We start from the raw sequence: 17,843 nt of genomic DNA on the forward strand, positions 1-17,843 counted from the left end.
AATTACAGCAATAAAACTTCTAAGATGGGCAGAGAAGCCAGTCTCATGCAGTCCTAAGTGGTATGGGCAGAGAAGCCAGTGTCACGCAGTCCTAAGTGGTATGCTGCAGTTTTTCTCCCTGATGCCATTCATTGAATTAATTTTTAATCACTCCACACATTCTTGAAAGCTAATGAATATTTATAGCATTTCATATACTTTATTAATATACCTCCTCATACCCTTTTTGAAGCCAATTATGCTCTGCCATCAGGTTATAATTCTGTTCATGATTAATTCAAATAAACTTTGTAGCGTGGCAGGTTTTATTTTTAAAATCCACCTCTTCTGCTCAAGAGGAATTTTACAGAATATGGAAGGAGGGATCAGATGAGTAATTTCTTAATTAAAGTTGTTTAGTAAATGGGCATATTAGAACAGAATGCTGTAGAATGCTGCAATGCTTTCAAATCATTATACAAATTAAGTACTATGGGAGTAGAAATGGGAGATGAAAAATTTCCCATTGTGCTATGTTTATTGCTGAATAAAAATGTGATCAGAAAAAGCCAGGAAAGAAAAATATAATGTGAAGAGGAAGACAGTAGGCTAGCTTTCCACTGATGTCATCGACCTCTGAAGCAAAAAGGGATTTTGTAAACACTGGCAAGGGGTACTGCTATTAAGCACTGCTAACCACTAACTATATGGAAAGGCTTTAGAAGGAAGAGGCTGGAAAATAGAAACACAGAGTATCAGAAAAAAAGAACATATTGGAATGGCTGTTGAGTATATTAATATATATGTTCACCTAAAATATAATTGCATCACCACAAACAACAAAGAATATTCATAAAATAATATTTTCAGTGAGTGTAATTATGTCAAACAACAATCAGTGCTGCAAAAAAGTACTTCATTTATCAGTCTGCTGCTGTTGGAATGGCATTGGTGGAACCTGGCACTGGGGAGGATTTGCTCTGCAACTCTTTATGTGTGTCTCGGTACTGTTCTGTAGGGACTTGGCTAAATTAGGAGCTGCTATATAACACTCTTGGAATACTTCATGTATAATGACATGAATAGTGAAGGTGACCTCACCAGTGAGTCAAAGGCACTGTGTAAGTGTGGCAGATATTTAGACCGCTTATGCCGTTGTATTGAAGCAGACCTACAAAGCACAATGCAATGCTCTGTTGAGACTACCTGATGCATCTCCAAGAAAGCTGGTAAATCAGTGTGGCTTTACACGGAGATACTAATCCAGATCTGGGAAGCAGTAAAGCTACACAGCACCAGCGTGCTGCCCACGGCTCTGAGCTAGCTTGTTTGATGCCAGCTGGGCAATCTCTGCGTGGCATTGTATCCCATGTACAAGAGATGGGCTCCTGGGCGTAACAGCAGCCCATCAGGAAAACAAACAGGGAGGGATGGTATTGATCCAGAAGATCAATCAACAATCAAAGAAGAGGCAGTTACATGACAACGCAATCTGTTCTGGCCCCAAACCATAGTGACAAATCTGTTTTGCAGAAAATGAAGAAATTGAAAATATGCTAAGAAGTTTTCAAAATAATTTTAACAATTCTCTGGGAAAAGGCATTGTAGAGAAGCAGGTCAGCACAACGGATACTCTGAGGAGGATAAAAAGAGACCCAGAAAAACCTGTAAGCAGACCTAAGTAAAAGTGACATTCTCCCGAGAATTACACCAATTTTTTTTTCTTTTCTTACTCCAACTGAAACAAAGTAAATGAAAATATTTTGGAAATGCATTTTGTAAGGAATTTCCAAGGCAAGCAAAATATTTTATTTCACTAAAACTGCTCTGACCTGCAGAGAGAATGCAAATAATTTTAGAAGTACAAATCAAAAGGTTCCTATTTGCACATACCGCTGTTTTCAAAGTTTTCCCCCAACGTGAGATGTCATTGAGGTTGGTATGTTTTAGTCCATTTGAGTTTAATGACAACATTACTTTAGTCAGCTTCTCCTTCAAGGATAACTTTGAAGGTATTAAAATGCTACCCAAAACGCTACCTAGCAGAAAATCAGGCATAAGTACTGCTGCTTTTGCAGTTCCTTAGAGATTTTTCTCCTAAATAAATAATAGTTAGTTCTACAGCGTCTGCCTGGTGACTAGTCACAAGCATCATTCATCCCAGAGAGAAAGAAATGAAAGTATCTGATCATGAGTTAAATGTATACAAACACTCCTCTGCCTGGCTCCTTGCTTATCACACGTGAAAACAGATTAGCTGTGGTTGCTTTGCCACCTAATCATCACAGGTGGAGATAGGAGCATATCCATCTTCAGAATCTTTGTTTCCCTAATCATGCAAATGAACTTGCATCTTGGCACTGGAATTGGACTATTCCCCTAAGGTCTGAGCTGGCTGTCATTAAAATTAATTGGAGTTTGTCATTGATTTCAATAGGAGCGAGGCCAGGCGTTAAATTCTTCCATTCTTCCCACCCCATCCCTCATCTGCCAACAAGTGTTACAAAGTGCTGAACAGGAACTGGGAAGTTTGGGTATGACCATTATCTTTAGCTAAGACTAATAATTTGTGTCTATATATTCAACGGCGACCATGGCACATGAACAGATCCAACCCGTGTTGATTTCAACAGGAATTATGTACCTAAATACATCTGATAATCTTTTCTTCAGAATTAATTCAACAGCAAAAGTCTTAAGTATCATTACCAGCTGATGGTGCCATCCAGGCTGTGTTCTTCATGTCTCTTTGTAAGAGTAACAGCTTTGGCTACTATGTACCTTGTTGTGCTTTCTCCCTCATCTCCTTAAACAAATACATGAACCATAAAGAATGCAAGAATTTACACTTACACATCACTTTGTGTTGTATAGATATGATCAAATAGGGACTCTATGGCCATCCATTTAACAGGTATCCGACCCTAGGAGGAAAAAAAAAGAAACAATGCAATTACTGGTCAGAAAATTAAGTTTCCAAGTGGAAAAACAAGGTATTTATCTTCAAAACTGTAAGAAATACTCTATCCATACTCTAATTAATTTTCCAATGGACTGAATGATTTGGCATTTCATAAGAAAAACAGTGAGAAAAACAATTGTAAGAGTTTTTAAAATCACTCATTCATTTCATTCCACACACTTCAGTAATCTAATTATGTACAACAAGGTGGTGTGGTTTTTTTTCCAGATGGTCACCAGTTTAAGTCAGATAAACTCAACTCTTCTCTTAACAAAGAGCTTCATCCAAAGAGTTATATTCTTCAAACACAAAAGTCTGTCTTCTAACAGGATATACCCCATTGCTTTTGGGAAACGTGCAAATGCGAAAATGATGGGGAATGATGATTAAAGAGGAAGAACTATCTCATTTATATCAGCGATGATGCATAAGTGGAAACACCTAGATGTCAAGACACCATAGGTTTCAGAACTGTAGCTGGACAGTCATATTCTGTTACTGGTTACTAAATTGAATCTACAAGTTGCTACTTTCCACTGGCAGAAATTAACTGATAAAATCTGAGAAATCTACCCCAGATATTCATGAAAATCTAGCTTTGCAAAATTTCCAAGATGTTTCATAACCTTCACAATATCACCAGCATTCATATGCCTGACTTCTTGTTCTCATGAAATTCATATATATATATATATATATATATTTTATATATATATATATGCAACAACTGTTTCAGTAGGATTTGAAACTTATCCTTCTTTCTTCCTCTCAATTTTTTCTTTTCCCTGTTTCCCTATGCAAGCAGACAGATGCTTGTTAGGCTCTGAAGAATACTACAATGATGAATGTCTCAGAACTAAAGAGAAAATATCCATTCAGTACATCAACACCCTGCCAAATAAAATGAAACTGCCTTTATGTAAATGCATCATTCTTAAAATACAGAGCAACTGGTATAGATCAATGTAAAACACATACATCAGAAGATAGCTAAACGAATGTGGCAAAGCCCGTTTACATATGATCATGTCTTCCACAAGTTTTTTTTTTTTTCTTCGCTACTTATTTTGACTTATGAAACATTCACACAAACTGGCCTGAAAAAACAGGGAAAGCTAAACTGAAAATTCACAGTATCTTTTCATAATCTTTTTCATAAAATTCTAAAATTTTCACATGCAAAAAATTCTGTTGGCAGCTCTTTCATATTAAGTCACAGAGAGAACTGAACCAACACTACTCATCTCAGAAAAAGTCAATAGAAATCAGTGTTAGTGCACGTCACAGTCTGGCCTGGGATTGACTTGTAAAAGTTCTGCTCATGTCAGTGACAGGTGGATGCAAAGAGGCAGAAAGCAGGATTTGCTTTGCTGTATTTGACAGTATTTTTTACAAGAACAAACAAATGACGAGCCTTAACTTATCTTCTTAGTCTCGAAGTAATTATATTGAAGCATTTCTTTTCAGGGAAGTAGTGATGTGACTCAACAACTCATCTTTCTATGAAATTTCCTTTGCACAGTCCTACAGGTGAAACCTTACTGTATGCTGAATCCTGCTATGAGCACTGCCAGCAGACAGAATTGTATTTGAGCACCTGACAATAATTTACTGTGGCAGGCAAAATAGAATTGTTTTAAATAACCTCTGGCAGGTAGCATTAGCTCCTTAATCTACCCTGAGCTGTGATGTACCATTTTGATTAAGATTTGGTATCTTTCATACATTTGGAAGTATTTGTAGGAGGGCTTTGCTTCAAGTCTTCTTCACAGATGTAATAATTCCTGAAATTAGGATCTTTATAGACATTGTCTGCATTTTTTTCAACTCCTTGGGATTTTTCTGTTTATATTTTTGATTATAAATAGGAAAAGAGACAGAGAAAAATGATGGGGTTTTTTGTTTGTATTTTCAAGCAGTGTGATGAGGAGCTGGATAAATGAGAGGGCCCACCTCCTTTAAAAATGGGCTGCCCTCCACCCATAGAAAGGTTAATAGTTAAAAGCTCCTGCAATGAAAAAAGGTGTCATTCTTACGTATGTACATTAACAAAACACATGCTATTTTGAAGCATCCTCTGTGAACTCTCTAGCCTCAAGAAAAAGAAATAATTTATTACAGACTATTTGGCACATTGCTTTTAGAAACCAGCAGATCTCATCCTACACTTTACATATTGTCTTGCAACTTTTCACAGGATCGCAGAACCACTGAGGTGAGCAGGGACCTCACCCCTCTGCTGAGAGCAAGGTCAGCCACAGCAGGTTTCTTGTGACCATTTCCAGCCAGGTTTTGAATATCTCCAGGGACAGAGATTCTCTGGGCAGCCTGTTCCAGTATTCGATCACTGTTACAGCAGAAAAGTTTTTTCTTTTCTTTAAATGGAATTTCTCATATTTAAAATAGCACCCATTGCCTCTTGTCCTGTCACTGGGCCACACTGAGAAGAGCCTGGCTCTGTTGGCTTTATTCCCTCCCATCAGGTATTTATATAAATCAATAAGATCCCCCTGAGCCCTCTTTTTTCCAGGCTAAACAAACCCAGCTCTATCAGCCTCTCTCTGCATGTCAGATGCTCCAAGGCCTTAATCATCAGTGACCCTTCTTTTACTTTTAGATATTAACTTTTAGATATTAGAAATAAATGGGTTTTGTTCACGAGTCAACAAAAAGGTAGAGGAGGTAATGGTGACTTAAATATGATACATTTTTTACACACATATATATATTACTGTCCCACTGATTAAACCTCATAATTTTGTTTCATTTTTGTTTCTTTAAAATAGAGAATTATTCTAAGTTAATAAAAAATAGCTATTATCTTTTTCTTCTGTGCTCAAGTCCTGCAGTGTAAGTTCATTCTCTTGATTAGGTAATAATTCCCACTATTGTTTTTAATATGCACCATACCTTGCTCCTCTTGACATATGAATCTTCTTCATATACATCACGGGAGAGGCCAAAATCAGAAATCTTCATTTTTCGCCCTTCTGCCACCAGTACATTTCTGGCTGCTAAATCACGATGGACAAGCTTTTGGAAGAAACCAACAATAGTGTTTATGCTTCTTGAGAAGGAACTGACTACTGACATATCCATCTATCACAAGGACATGCTCAGATCAGTATTATGCTGCCCTACCTTCATTTCTGCAAGGTACTGCATTCCTCGTGATATCTGCCATGCAAATGAGATCAGATCTCCCATTGTTAAGGCTCTCTCATCAGGGTTATCCAAATAACTTGAATTTCTGTTGCCATCACTACCCACATAGCTTGGTCCTACTTTTCGACTTTCCCTGAGGAAACTGCGCAAGGAGCCGTATTTAGCGTATTCCACAATTAAATACAGCGGGCCTGAAATAAACAAACACACTGATAAGTAAACAATTAATAGATAACCATTTCGGTTTTTTTTTCAAAAGTGTCTCTTCTAATCAACATGTTGTTTTGAACAGTCAGAGGCTTCAGACACCTTTGGCCTTTATGTAAAAGGCACTGAATCAGCCATGGAATCACAGAATATTTTAACCTACATCCTCTATGCAAAGTGAGTGAGTTTCAGCCTAAATCAAAGCAGAATTCGGGCTCTTGCCTATATTCTCTCATCTAGATAATTTGAGACTAAAAAAGAGACAACCTTCTTACAAATCAGATCTGTGAAATAGCCCAACTTAGAGAAACTTTAAAAAAAAATTAAAATCAAAATACTTTTCTGGAGTGTGTGATACTGAGCTCACAAATCATCTGCTAATTCCAGTGTTGTATTTAAGGTGCCTTTTCAGAGCACTTAGAAACATTCTGACATTTCAATCCATTAGTTTCTCCTCCCCATTACCCACATGAATAATATCCACTCAGTGCTTTAATGCTAAATACATTTGTCTGCTGTATCAAAGCCCTCCCACCCCATACGCTAATGAATTAACTTGGTATTTATTAAAAGCCTGTGACTCAGAAACAATTCACTTCCTTTGGGATGAAAAAATACATTGTACTGAAAAGACAAAAAAAAAAAAAAAAACAACCCACCCTGCTGGTTCATTACCTTATTAAGAACGAGAGATGACTCAGTCCTGAATTATATTCTCTGTCTACAACTAAAAGTGCCACTTGCAGCAGAACTGGGTGGGCAAAGGTGGCAGGCCTTTGCCCAAGGTTGCAACGTGCATAACTGTGATTTTCGGCTGCGTAATTACAGATGCAAAAGTAAGAGGATGTTGCAATGCAACTTCATTTAACATGAACGGAAATTATTCAGATCAATTCCTATGCACAACAACGAAAATTTGCTTCATTGGCAGTTTATAATACATGTTTCTGAAAATTTTCCCCCTTGAAATATACCTTTCAGTGACCGGCTTTTAGCAAATATTTCACAACAAGAGGAGACAATAGTTTTGTGACAGGGGAGGAAAACTGAGTATCAATCTAACTATCCAGCTATATTTTAACAAAAGGATCTGTAGTTGTCTTATTTTTTTTGTTTTTTTCAAAGGGAGATCTCACTCCCTGGCTCAGGCCTCAAAGCATTGTTTTAATATGAATAATAACAACAATAATGAAAACCCCATTAAACTTTAAATATAACCCATATTTGAAAACACTTATTGAGCATCAACATAATATAAAAATATATACTGATTAGAAGAGAACTGGTAGTAGATTGGTTAAATTTAAAATAGCTCCAGAATCAAAATGTGTATTGAAAAAAAACACAGCAAGAATGCTTAGTTACACTGAATTAGTATTTCCCCTTCTCTTCAAACATTGCTTTTCATATATGTCCCTCATTTTTTCAGCTAGCAGCAAATTTAAAAGATGCTCAGCAATTATTAAGCAGTGGTCCGAACACATCAAACAACTGCTCTTTATTTCCTTGCTTGACGTTTTCATCTTAATAATGAGCTTCTAATATTTACCGTCTTGACTGCAGGCTCCATAAAGTTTGATGACATGAGGATGGTTCACCTGTTTCAAAAGGTTGAACTCTGAAAGTAGATCTCGCAGCTCACTCTGGGAAGCGTTTTCTGCAGAAAGTGTCCAAACACACACTTGTGGTTAGGAAAGCATTACTCAAGAGTTCTCTATGTACCGTCTGAAGTATGAGATCAACCAGTTCTCCTGGAATTAGCAAGAGGTTCGAAGACTCCATACTTCCCCACAGGAGAGAAATTTCCCCATCTCCACTGTCCTGCAGTCATTCATATCGGAACCAAGTGAATGGGACTGCTGCTGTTCTGGGTTGGTAACCTGCTATAACCATCACTCTGCCCTAATACAAATGACTACAGAAAGAGGTCAGCCAAGAATCAGGACCAGAGCCTGTAATGTCTTGCAGATGCCCTGAAATTATTACAGTTCTTTTCTAGTGTTTTAAAGCAACTTTTTGAGGGTGAGTCAGTGCAATCAAAGCTTCAGAAGCATATGGAAGCCAAGATTTTATGTTGATAAAACAAAAAAGACTCGCTCAGTTAACTTCCATGATATAGCCCTCCTCCTCAATACATTTTCTGATGGAATAAAAATTCACTAATCTACTGGCTTACACTTGTAGCACACATCCAGATATAGAGTTCAGAAGCTAAATGTACAGTTCAGGTTGATTTTACTGGGAGACATGTTTGCAGACTTCGCTGATGTCAGTGAGAATGGTATGACAATATATAGCCCCTAGAGGCTTTCTTAGCCTTTCAAGCATTTTGTTTTTGCAGAATTCTGACTAACAAACATCCTCTTTGAATGCACTGAGGCTTGAAGGAGATCATTAGCCATAAAGACACCATAGGTCAGAGATAACCTCATCCTTCTCTACCTCATCCTTCATCTCTCTGACACACAGAACCTCCCCAGATAGTTCCTACAGAGTGTTATTACTGGGCAGTTGACAAGTACATGGTCGCCTTTACTTAAGACTAATAAAAAACAAGCTCAGCTTCTGATCTTTGGTACTGTACTGTATGTTTTTCCATACAGGCTGTAAGCATCAAAGGTTTTACTTACATATCCATTTAAAATACATGTGCTAATAGTTTGCCCTGGTCATGGTAATTTTTTATTCTGTTCTACTGTGTGTTTGTATCAGTACTATATGTTTATATCTGCCATACATTATATTATAGTCTGAACCTCTAGTCAGACTTCAGTCTTCTGCCCCAGGGAGTGCAAGGTCAGATGGTCTCTCACTACTGATAGGGACTACAAAAAATATGCATTTATGTAAAACAAAAATGAACAACATTAACTTAATGCCTTGAGAAAGTCTTGTTTTTCTAGCTCTGGAACTGTGTAGCATGTACAAGAACAGAACAAAGTTCCCCATGTACCATGCCTGTTTGTCTGCTGGAAAAACAACCTTTGATAGTGTACAAATAGAGACAATTAGCTCTGAAGCTTTATGTCCCTTGTTTCCACAAATTGTGAATAATGTCTATTTATTTATTGGTTGGTGTTTTCCCCTTTAATGTTATTGTAATGAGAGCGTTCATATCATGCAGGAGGTCAGATTTAATTCATATGAGAAAAGTGGTAATAATGGGCTGAAAAAATTATCCCTCTGTTCCTGTAATCCTCCATCCATAGCTCCAAGACTATTTTGGCTCAGCTCGTTACTTACTGCTCCTTGTTCCCTCCCGAGTAGGTAATGCCAAGTTGACAAAGTAGGGAGAGTCCTACCCTGGTCTGTTCTTAACCACACAGATTGTGCCCATCTACACAACTCAGGCAGGAGATATGTTTTACCTGATAAGCAGGAGGCTTTCTCCATTAACATACTGGTATACATACCATTCCCTTTTAAAGATCAAGCAGTGTAGAGTCCCCAATACTTGGACAAATTACCCCCTTTGCATCTGTTACAGGGAAAGAATGGGTGATGTTGGCCTGATCCAAAATAACTGTCCTTTATACTTCCTGACAGCATTATAAAGACCACTGTGGACTAATCATAGAATCATAAAATCGTCAAGGTTGGAAAAGACCCTTAAGATCATCGAGTCCAACCGTCAACCTATCACTGTCAAATGCAACGTCTCTTATACTTGAGTTGTCATGTGTTAACAGTAAAGCTAAACTGATAACAACAGATAAATATTTGCAGAATGACAAGTGTTCTCCACAGTCAAGTTGGAAAATGGAATTTCAGGTGACTATCTGCAATTTAATCTACATTACAAAGGGATTCATTAGAGCCTGAAGTATTACTGTAAATGTCAGATCAATTTATTAAAATAAGGTGCTTAAAATAAAGGGTTACTCCTTCACATTATCAATTCTGTCAATTCTTTCCTTTATAATAGCTAGGGAAAGCTGAATGTTAAATTATCTGCAAGTAGAAGCAACATTTTTACCACTTTTTCTTGGAATCTTAACTCAGTCATATGTTGTTGATGAAAATGTTCTGGAAAATCAGTAATACTAGGTGCACAAACAAATATGAAATGAAACGATTACTAAGACTATTCTATTGATAATGATACATACCGTTACTTGAGTATTACAAGTAACGGTTAATTAGTCTTCACTTCTGAAAAGACTTAGTTCCTGGATTTCCTCCATGACCTATTCTCCACTGAACCTCTTGCAATGCAGGCATGCACTTCATAATGCATTTATTTCTTTGGTAAAATAATGGGATATGCAGCATCTTTGCTCTCAAGCAGCAGATGACATGTTTGGTTTTGTTTTGTTTTGTTTTTTTTGTTTTGTTTTTTTTTTTTTTTTTTTTAAACCAATCTTGCATATAGCAGAAATGGTAGGAAGTAGTACAACATTTTCCTATAATTACATGTTTTTATGTAAAAGCAGCAGTGAGTGGTTGAGGTCATTCATTCAGCTAAAGCTAGCAGCCCAGCTAAAGAAATCTTCTTGCATCCATAGGGCTTTCTGAAGGTTGTTTGCCCTCTTTGTCTCATATATTCCTAGGTGCCTGATACGTAGGGACTATATCCACATACAAATTAGTACACAAGACAGAGAGGGACACAATTTTCTTTTCGTATCTGTTTCATCTTTCAGGCTGTAGTGAATAAATAGCCTTCTGGAGGAAGTGGTTTGAGCATTTCCACTGACCTCCGTCACTATCAATGCATGTCTAGCGAAGTCCTTATTAGAAACAGGCTCAGACATTAGATATGTAAAATCTATACTCATATACATAACTGTAAAGGTGGCAAAAGCCATGCATTACAACAGCTTCCACCTGAAACATACAGTAATACGGGAGACTTTCTACTTCAGAGACGAAACAGAAACATTAATTTTTTCACGTTTTTCTCTCAGTACAATTTATTTTTCTGTATGGGAAAGAAGCAGGTGTATTTGGGGCTGAAAACTACTGAACAGTGATGTGGACAAGAGCTCAAGGTCTCACGTTATCATTTCAACATTATCTAGGCATACTTTTTTTTTCCCCAGCTTTAGCATCTTAGGGAAAACCGAAGACACCAGGAGACAGCACTGGGCTATTCAAGCCGGTTTGGCAGAGCTCCTAGTAATTGAAAAGCAGGTCAGAAAGTATGAAAGTAGATGGAATTATCAGTCAGAAAAGTAACTTAATAGGTCTATTATGTCTCTTGACACAATTATAACAGGTTTTATTTAAAAAGCTTTGTCAAAGAAAACTGGGTAGAGGGGAAAAAAAATCAGAAAGCTTTAACAAGCCCTTGCATATTTCCATCAATGCCGAACAAAATTGAATACATTTGCTATGTTAAGTCAGAGGCTCCTTGCACATCATGAATTGGAATTTGTGGAAACTGCTTATTTGGATCAATGTGATGCTAGCTCCTAAAGTAAGAAATCTGTCAGAATATAAAAGAATGCTAGACAAAATGGAGGCTGTAACAATGGTTGGTTTTAGCTGGCCTTTTGCTTTCATGCTAGCCCCTCTTAAAATCCATTCAGAGGTTACAACAAATAGTTTTCAAATCATTTCAGACCCAGATATGAATGTACCTTTTAGCATTTTCACTGCCACAGTGGTATAGCCAGCTCTTCCCTTGAGTCGGAATGCTGTTGCCTTGACGACCTTTCCAAATTCTCCTTCTCCAAGAGTCTTGCCCAGAACCAGGTTCTTCCGAGGGAATTCCCACTTTGGATCTTCCTGCAGGAGAGAAAAGGAACCCTATAAGATGAAGCAAGAAAAGGAGTGGCTAGCTGCACCCAAAGCATTGACGTTCAATAGGAGAGCATTCTTCAGGAATAGGGACACTGGTGTACAACGTTTGGTTGCTCTTAATATCAGTGTCTTCCTATAAAAGCTTCTGAATCTCTAGGTATTTTGAAAGTGTTTTTCCATTACCTTGAAATCACCTACTTCAAAACAGCTGTACATGTAGTCTATGGATAATGGATTATATTTACAGGTCTGGGAAATCGGATACAAATGAAACATGAAGTGATACAGGACAAATGCTTGCTTTCAGAATAACTATCAAGATGTGGCCTTGGACTTCACAGAGAAGTAAATCAGTTTTACTCATGGAATAAGGCTTTCCCTTAAGAGTTCATCAGAGACAACAAACTTCCTCTTACGAAATCAGTGTTATTAAGCCTTACGGTTGCAAAATGATGACAGATGTACAAACCAGACAAGAAATTAAAGCAAAGGGAGCACAAGGCCTGTGAAGACCTCAGTATCTAACATCCACATAGATTTGACGTTGCCACATACGTCGCATAAAGTGGCAGTCTTTCTCTACCGTGTTGGTCCATGAAAATGCACCAGCTGGCAGGCAGGCATCCTGGATAGTATGCGATTCAACACAGAAGAAACTAGATTAAAGGTATGATAGCATAACTGGGCAAAAATCCTTAAAATGCGGGTAAAACTCACACTCCAGCTGACGTCTACAGTCTATTTTGTTTTAAACTTACCCTTGTTGTGATACTATGGATCATCACAGAGACTACAAACCTACTGATTATTAGTATTTAATGGGACAAAGTAAAACCACACTACTGTCAAATGTAGAGTTGCATTTAGAAAAAAACATTAGCCCAAATTAGGCCTAAGATGTTACATTATATTAAAACATAACAAAAATAGAAGAATATATGGTTTATCCAGTTGCTCATTAAGTATCTTCAGTTCCCTGCTTGTACACATGATTTCTGTTTTAGTTATTTGAGTTGGATATTTCTATGAATAGATTGCATTTCCGTAACATTTTCTGCATGCATAAACAACATTCTTTAGAAACAATACAGATGTAGAAAAAGAGCATGCAAAATGACGTCAGGCTTACTGGTATTTTAAAGGTGTCTACAGACACCTGGTTCTCCATGGAATCTAAAGAAGGCCGGCGGACGTTAGTGGAAGAATAACTGATGGGGTAGGACTGGGCTGGGCGCCGGAACGTCATTTCCGCAGAGGCAATAGGTGGCTTTGGAGAGTTCTTGTGGTAACGATGAATGAAATAGGAAGAAAGCAGCACGGAGATGATGAAGGACAGCAGCACTGCCCCTGCTATCACAGTCTTGCACACATCATCACATAGTTGCTCTGTGGACCAAGAAGAGCTTCTCAGAACTTTGCTTGTTGTCTCCTACTTCTGATTTCACAGTGCACATGACACACATAGGTGTGACAGAAACAACTCCAAATCATTTAAAAACCTAGAGGAAAGCCTAATAGCCAATTCTCAATGAAATTTGATAATTTGCAAATATGCCCACTGCACCTACCAATTATTTTTTGACTTTGGACACCAGGAGGTAATTGTTTGCCTAACTGCCTGCGTAAATGTAAGGATAGATAGCTTGACCCCATATTCCTTACCTTTATAGACATAGGCTACTTCTGACACTCTTCTTCAAGAGCCAGCCTACCATATATTGATCTTCTGATACCACTTATCTCTCTGGAGACATATGACTGAATTTTGCTTGTGGACAACAGTTCATGTTAGAGCCATTCAACCCATCAAATAAAATCTTCTTCAAATGTGAATTTAATTCATTATGTCAATTGTTAGACATTAAAGAATATTTCTCTTCAACTTTTTAGATTATAAGGAGACTTAGAATATTTCTGCTTTGTATTTAAGAAAATCATTATTTCTGAAAACATTGCCTAATGCTACAACTGCTTCTAAAGTGATACGCATTTCTTCCTCCCCATTTACTACTTTCCCCTTTTGCAGAAGCACTTTGAGTGTCTTACTTTGGAAACTAAATTTCTTTAAGCCTATGTGCCCCTAGACAGCATTCCTAGCGAGTCGCTTCCAGAAAAAACTGAGAGATTCAAAATACAGTCCTTGCACTGTTGTTCATCAGATACTCCTGACTTCAGATATATAGTTAACTTAGCTACATCTGCAACCCGTACCCCAGAAATAAGTGGAAACAGCACAATATCTTTATAGAATAAAAAAAAAAGCAAGAAGCTTTATGCTTTCTCTTTTTCTTCTTATGCCTACAGAAAATTTACTCAAAAAAGTAAATTGAGATATATTCCAAACAATTCAGTTTTAAAGATGCAAAATATTTCACCTTATATTTATCAATTTTTTTGGAAAAAAAAAAATCAAACAGTATTTACTCCACATCAGTCTATTTCAAACAACTGTGTGGTGCTTTTCTGTTTAAACAAAGGTCAATGAAAAAAGTAATCCACTCCTTCTAACACAATGGATGCTGACTAACTCTGACATTCTGAAGCCGAGATTTTCAGAAATGATTAGGAGGCTGGAATTACTTGAAAGTAATAGAAGGTGTTATTCTAATTCTCCTAGCTGTCTTTGCAAATATCAGGGGAGTCTCACTGAAATGCAAATGCTGCTGGAAATCAAAGGACAACCAACCTGTTTGTCACGTAGTAATGGATAAAAAAAGACCCTTTAGCCAAGGAGAGAAAAAGAAACCCTCTGGAGATCGTCAGGCCCCATAGTAGAAGTCAAGGTGCCAGTTCTTAATTAATTTTATATTAGCAGTCCCTGACCAAAGATATTGCTTATTAACATGCCCAGAAGTTTAGATCATTGTATATATATACAGATGGTAGGTACAAACAGGGGAAAACATTCATATGAGAACAGCAGATAATGTTTAGACTTACCCTTGATATCGTCTTTCTCACAGTAACAGTTCTGTCGTGGGAAGCAGTAACAAATCCCATGTCCTGACTTAATTCCAAGATTTCCAATGCCTTTCCCATGACCACCAATAATGTTTCCACCTAATCAAATACAGACACAAGCTAAGATTCTCACATGCAGTTAAAGGAAAAAAAAATAAAGCTCAGAGTTTTCCATGGGTTTGTCCTAGTATACATCTGAAATTTGACAGGGCAGCACAGTGCAGCGATAAAGACAGGGATTCCTGAGAATTAGGGGAGAGTCTAAAATCTGAAATTTCTGAGATCCTGAAATGAGAGGACCTTGAACTGCTTGAACATTAGCCCTGATTAGCAGTTATTTCCATTATGGAAGACTCTGGATTAAAATTTATTTGTAATAAAAATATAATAGTTTGCATTGCATAGTTGGGATACTTTCCTAATTCCATGTACCCCTTAAAACTTTATATAGAATCCCATTATTTAATGCCAAACATCTACCTCAAATGATATCTTATGGCTGTCCTGACTCGGCTTCCTCATAAAGCATTATGGTTCTGTATCAGTGAGGTCATCTTACATTTTAAAATTCTCCCTAAAGTATCTTCTCTAGTCTACTTGTTTTAGTTTCTCTCCACTATTGTCTTAGGTATATTTTTTTACACATGAGATGATGTATAGTCCAGCAGTATAGACCAGCAGCCTACAGACTTGAGTTCTGTTCCTGGTTCTGATGCCAATTTCCTCTTACCTTGGAAAAGTCAGCATACTGTTCTAGATACCCTTTGTTCCATTGTTAAATGGAGATAACGATACTTAATCACATCTGTAAAATGCCACAGGATAGTCTAGTGAAAGCACTAAGAGTAAGTGCCAAGTGTAGGTGATAAAAAATTAATCTTTCATTATCTAAAAGTGCATTGTTTAATATTAGGAAAAAAGTGCAGCAACTCATAGGGAACTACTCTTGATTTCAAGCAGCAGTTCTTCATGCAGAGTAATTGCAACTGTATTTCCAAGTAAGTAACTTTTTTTCTGCAGATATTATAAAAATGACCACGAGTTGTGACATTTTTGATCTATAAACTGCCTTTAAGAACAAACAGCATTGTATAGACAGAAACCAATCAAGTTCTGCAAGTTAAGCTGCCTTTCAGAAAAATCGCCTAAACCATACAGGGATTCAAAAGATAAGTTTTTTTCAATATAGTCTTCTTTTTATTTCAACTCATTTTCCTCCATCCCATCTAAGTCGACAGTACAGTGAATGACTGTTTCTTTTACATTTCTTTGTGTGTGTAACACAAATTGAGGAAGAGGGTATTTTTTGGCAACATAAAGACAAACATCCTTTTTTAGAAGAAGTGAAAGAGGGACTTGAGTATTTAAGCAAAGTAAACAGATTTTGACCATCTTTCTAGAGAGGCCACACCTACTAAATTATATCCAGCTCAGCTGGTTAATTTTGGAAGAGACTGTGCTGAGTCATTGCTGTGAGCTGACACTTGTGTTTGAAGAAGCATGGGTGATCCCAAAAATTCTTTATTATCCCCCCACCAGCCAGCTTTCTCTGTTGTGAAGAGGTGATGAAATAAAGTTTCCATTAGCCTCAGAAAAATCATATGTATTTATCTATATCTGCCCACATTTGAGGACCTGGTAGAAGGGGGAAGCAGGGGATGAGCAGGTCCTATCTAAACTGTTCTCGAGCAAGGGATTTGAAGACAAAGGGTTTTTACACAGCAGGGAAAGGAGGAGTACATTTTCACTGCAGGTGTACACTGGAAAAATGGAGCTTCCTGTATGCATTCCAGAGACCCAAAAATGTATTTTTCACCAATGCATTGCTGGTAGGGAAATTCCAAGAATTATCAATATTGTTTTGAATTGTGTGGTGTTTCACATGCTCCTGTTTTAAATCATCAGCTGTTTCCATTGCTCTGTGGCGGGAAAGAGCCTTCCCTGCTTCAAGATCATTTGGAAAAAGGAAGAACTGTGGCCCTGTCCCACATACCGCGTAGAAACTCCAGAAATTCAGAAAGTAAAAACACTTGTTGTTGGACAAAACCAAAGCCGATGTCCAGCTACTGCTGAAAACAGAAATGCAAAGCAAGGTAGAGGCCTGAGCACTGTATTTTTTTTCCATTATCAGAAAGCCAATGTTCAGAGGAACCTACAAAGATCAGCCATTTACAAATATTTAGCCAGATTCACACACTACAACCAGCCGTGAAGCAGGTACTTACTACAAGAAAGTCTCTTGCTTGGAATGTAATTAGGTTGTCTCTATTTGATAGGCACGGCCACAGCACCAATTGTTTCAGCTGAGTGCCCTTGAATGTAATATTCATAGTGCTAGTGTGAGAAAGCAATTCTGGGACTCAAGTACGTAGCCATCATAATGATAGATGAATTACAAAAATAAGTATTTTAGCAACTATCTGTACTTAAAGAACATCCTTGATCTTAAAGCATCTGGGGCTTTCTGTTTATTGCTTGCCATTCCCAAAGAAATGTCCTCTGCCAGTAAAAGCTGATATAATATACTCCTGCACCTCTGAGCTCCCAAAACACACTCATTTCTTTGTCCGTAAACATACTGCTTTTGGGCACCGGCCCAGGTTCTGAATTGCATCAAATCAAGTATAAAATTATCCAATTCAGGCATGAAAAAGGCATACATAACATCTTGAAAGCTTGTCTTACTTGCCTGCTTCTATTATCTAATAAGACAGTATTTCTTGCAGGCTTCTGTTGAGCAGAACATCTGATGCTGCATATGTTGCACATTACATGTTTTAGCATTGCAGCCTCTGGCACAAATATTTCCACTTCTAGAATGACA

The 17,843-nt window shown here is 37.5% G+C and overlaps 2 protein-coding genes across 17 annotated transcripts in view; one reads left to right on the forward strand and one right to left on the reverse strand.

Annotated features, from left to right (window-relative positions):
• Positions 1–17,843, forward strand: part of LOC148054794 (uncharacterized) — a 97,164-nt gene that overhangs the window by 24,185 nt on the left and 55,136 nt on the right. For 6 of the 16 annotated variants that reach the window (XR_015706150.1, XR_015706149.1, XR_015706147.1 and 3 more), the window contains exon 4: positions 7,877–10,169. The exons of 8 other annotated variants lie outside the window; for them this stretch is intronic. The gene's annotated coding sequence lies outside the window, so the exon portion shown is untranslated. Of the gene's footprint in view, positions 1–7,876; positions 10,170–12,305; positions 13,171–16,924; positions 17,686–17,843 lie in introns of those variants that run through there. 2 more of the 16 variants (XM_087763734.1, XM_087763737.1) reach the window with 2 other exon arrangements.
• The window catches only part of RET (ret proto-oncogene), an 84,688-nt gene that overhangs the window by 8,993 nt on the left and 57,852 nt on the right, over positions 1–17,843 (reverse strand). Inside the window, exons 10-16 of the mRNA XM_087763724.1 lie at positions 14,999–15,118; positions 13,188–13,444; positions 11,896–12,043; positions 7,863–7,970; positions 6,083–6,297; positions 5,852–5,974; positions 2,833–2,903 (exon numbers count right to left, since the gene is read on the reverse strand). Coding sequence (XP_087619850.1) covers positions 2,833–2,903; positions 5,852–5,974; positions 6,083–6,297; positions 7,863–7,970; positions 11,896–12,043; positions 13,188–13,444; positions 14,999–15,118 — 1,042 coding nt within the window. The remainder of the gene's footprint in view (positions 1–2,832; positions 2,904–5,851; positions 5,975–6,082; positions 6,298–7,862; positions 7,971–11,895; positions 12,044–13,187; positions 13,445–14,998; positions 15,119–17,843) is intronic.

Source organism: Nipponia nippon, unplaced genomic scaffold, assembly GCF_047370975.1.
Source record: "Nipponia nippon isolate SJK-2023a ecotype South Korea unplaced genomic scaffold, ASM4737097v1 scaffold_3, whole genome shotgun sequence".
NCBI lineage: Eukaryota > Metazoa > Chordata > Aves > Pelecaniformes > Threskiornithidae > Nipponia > Nipponia nippon.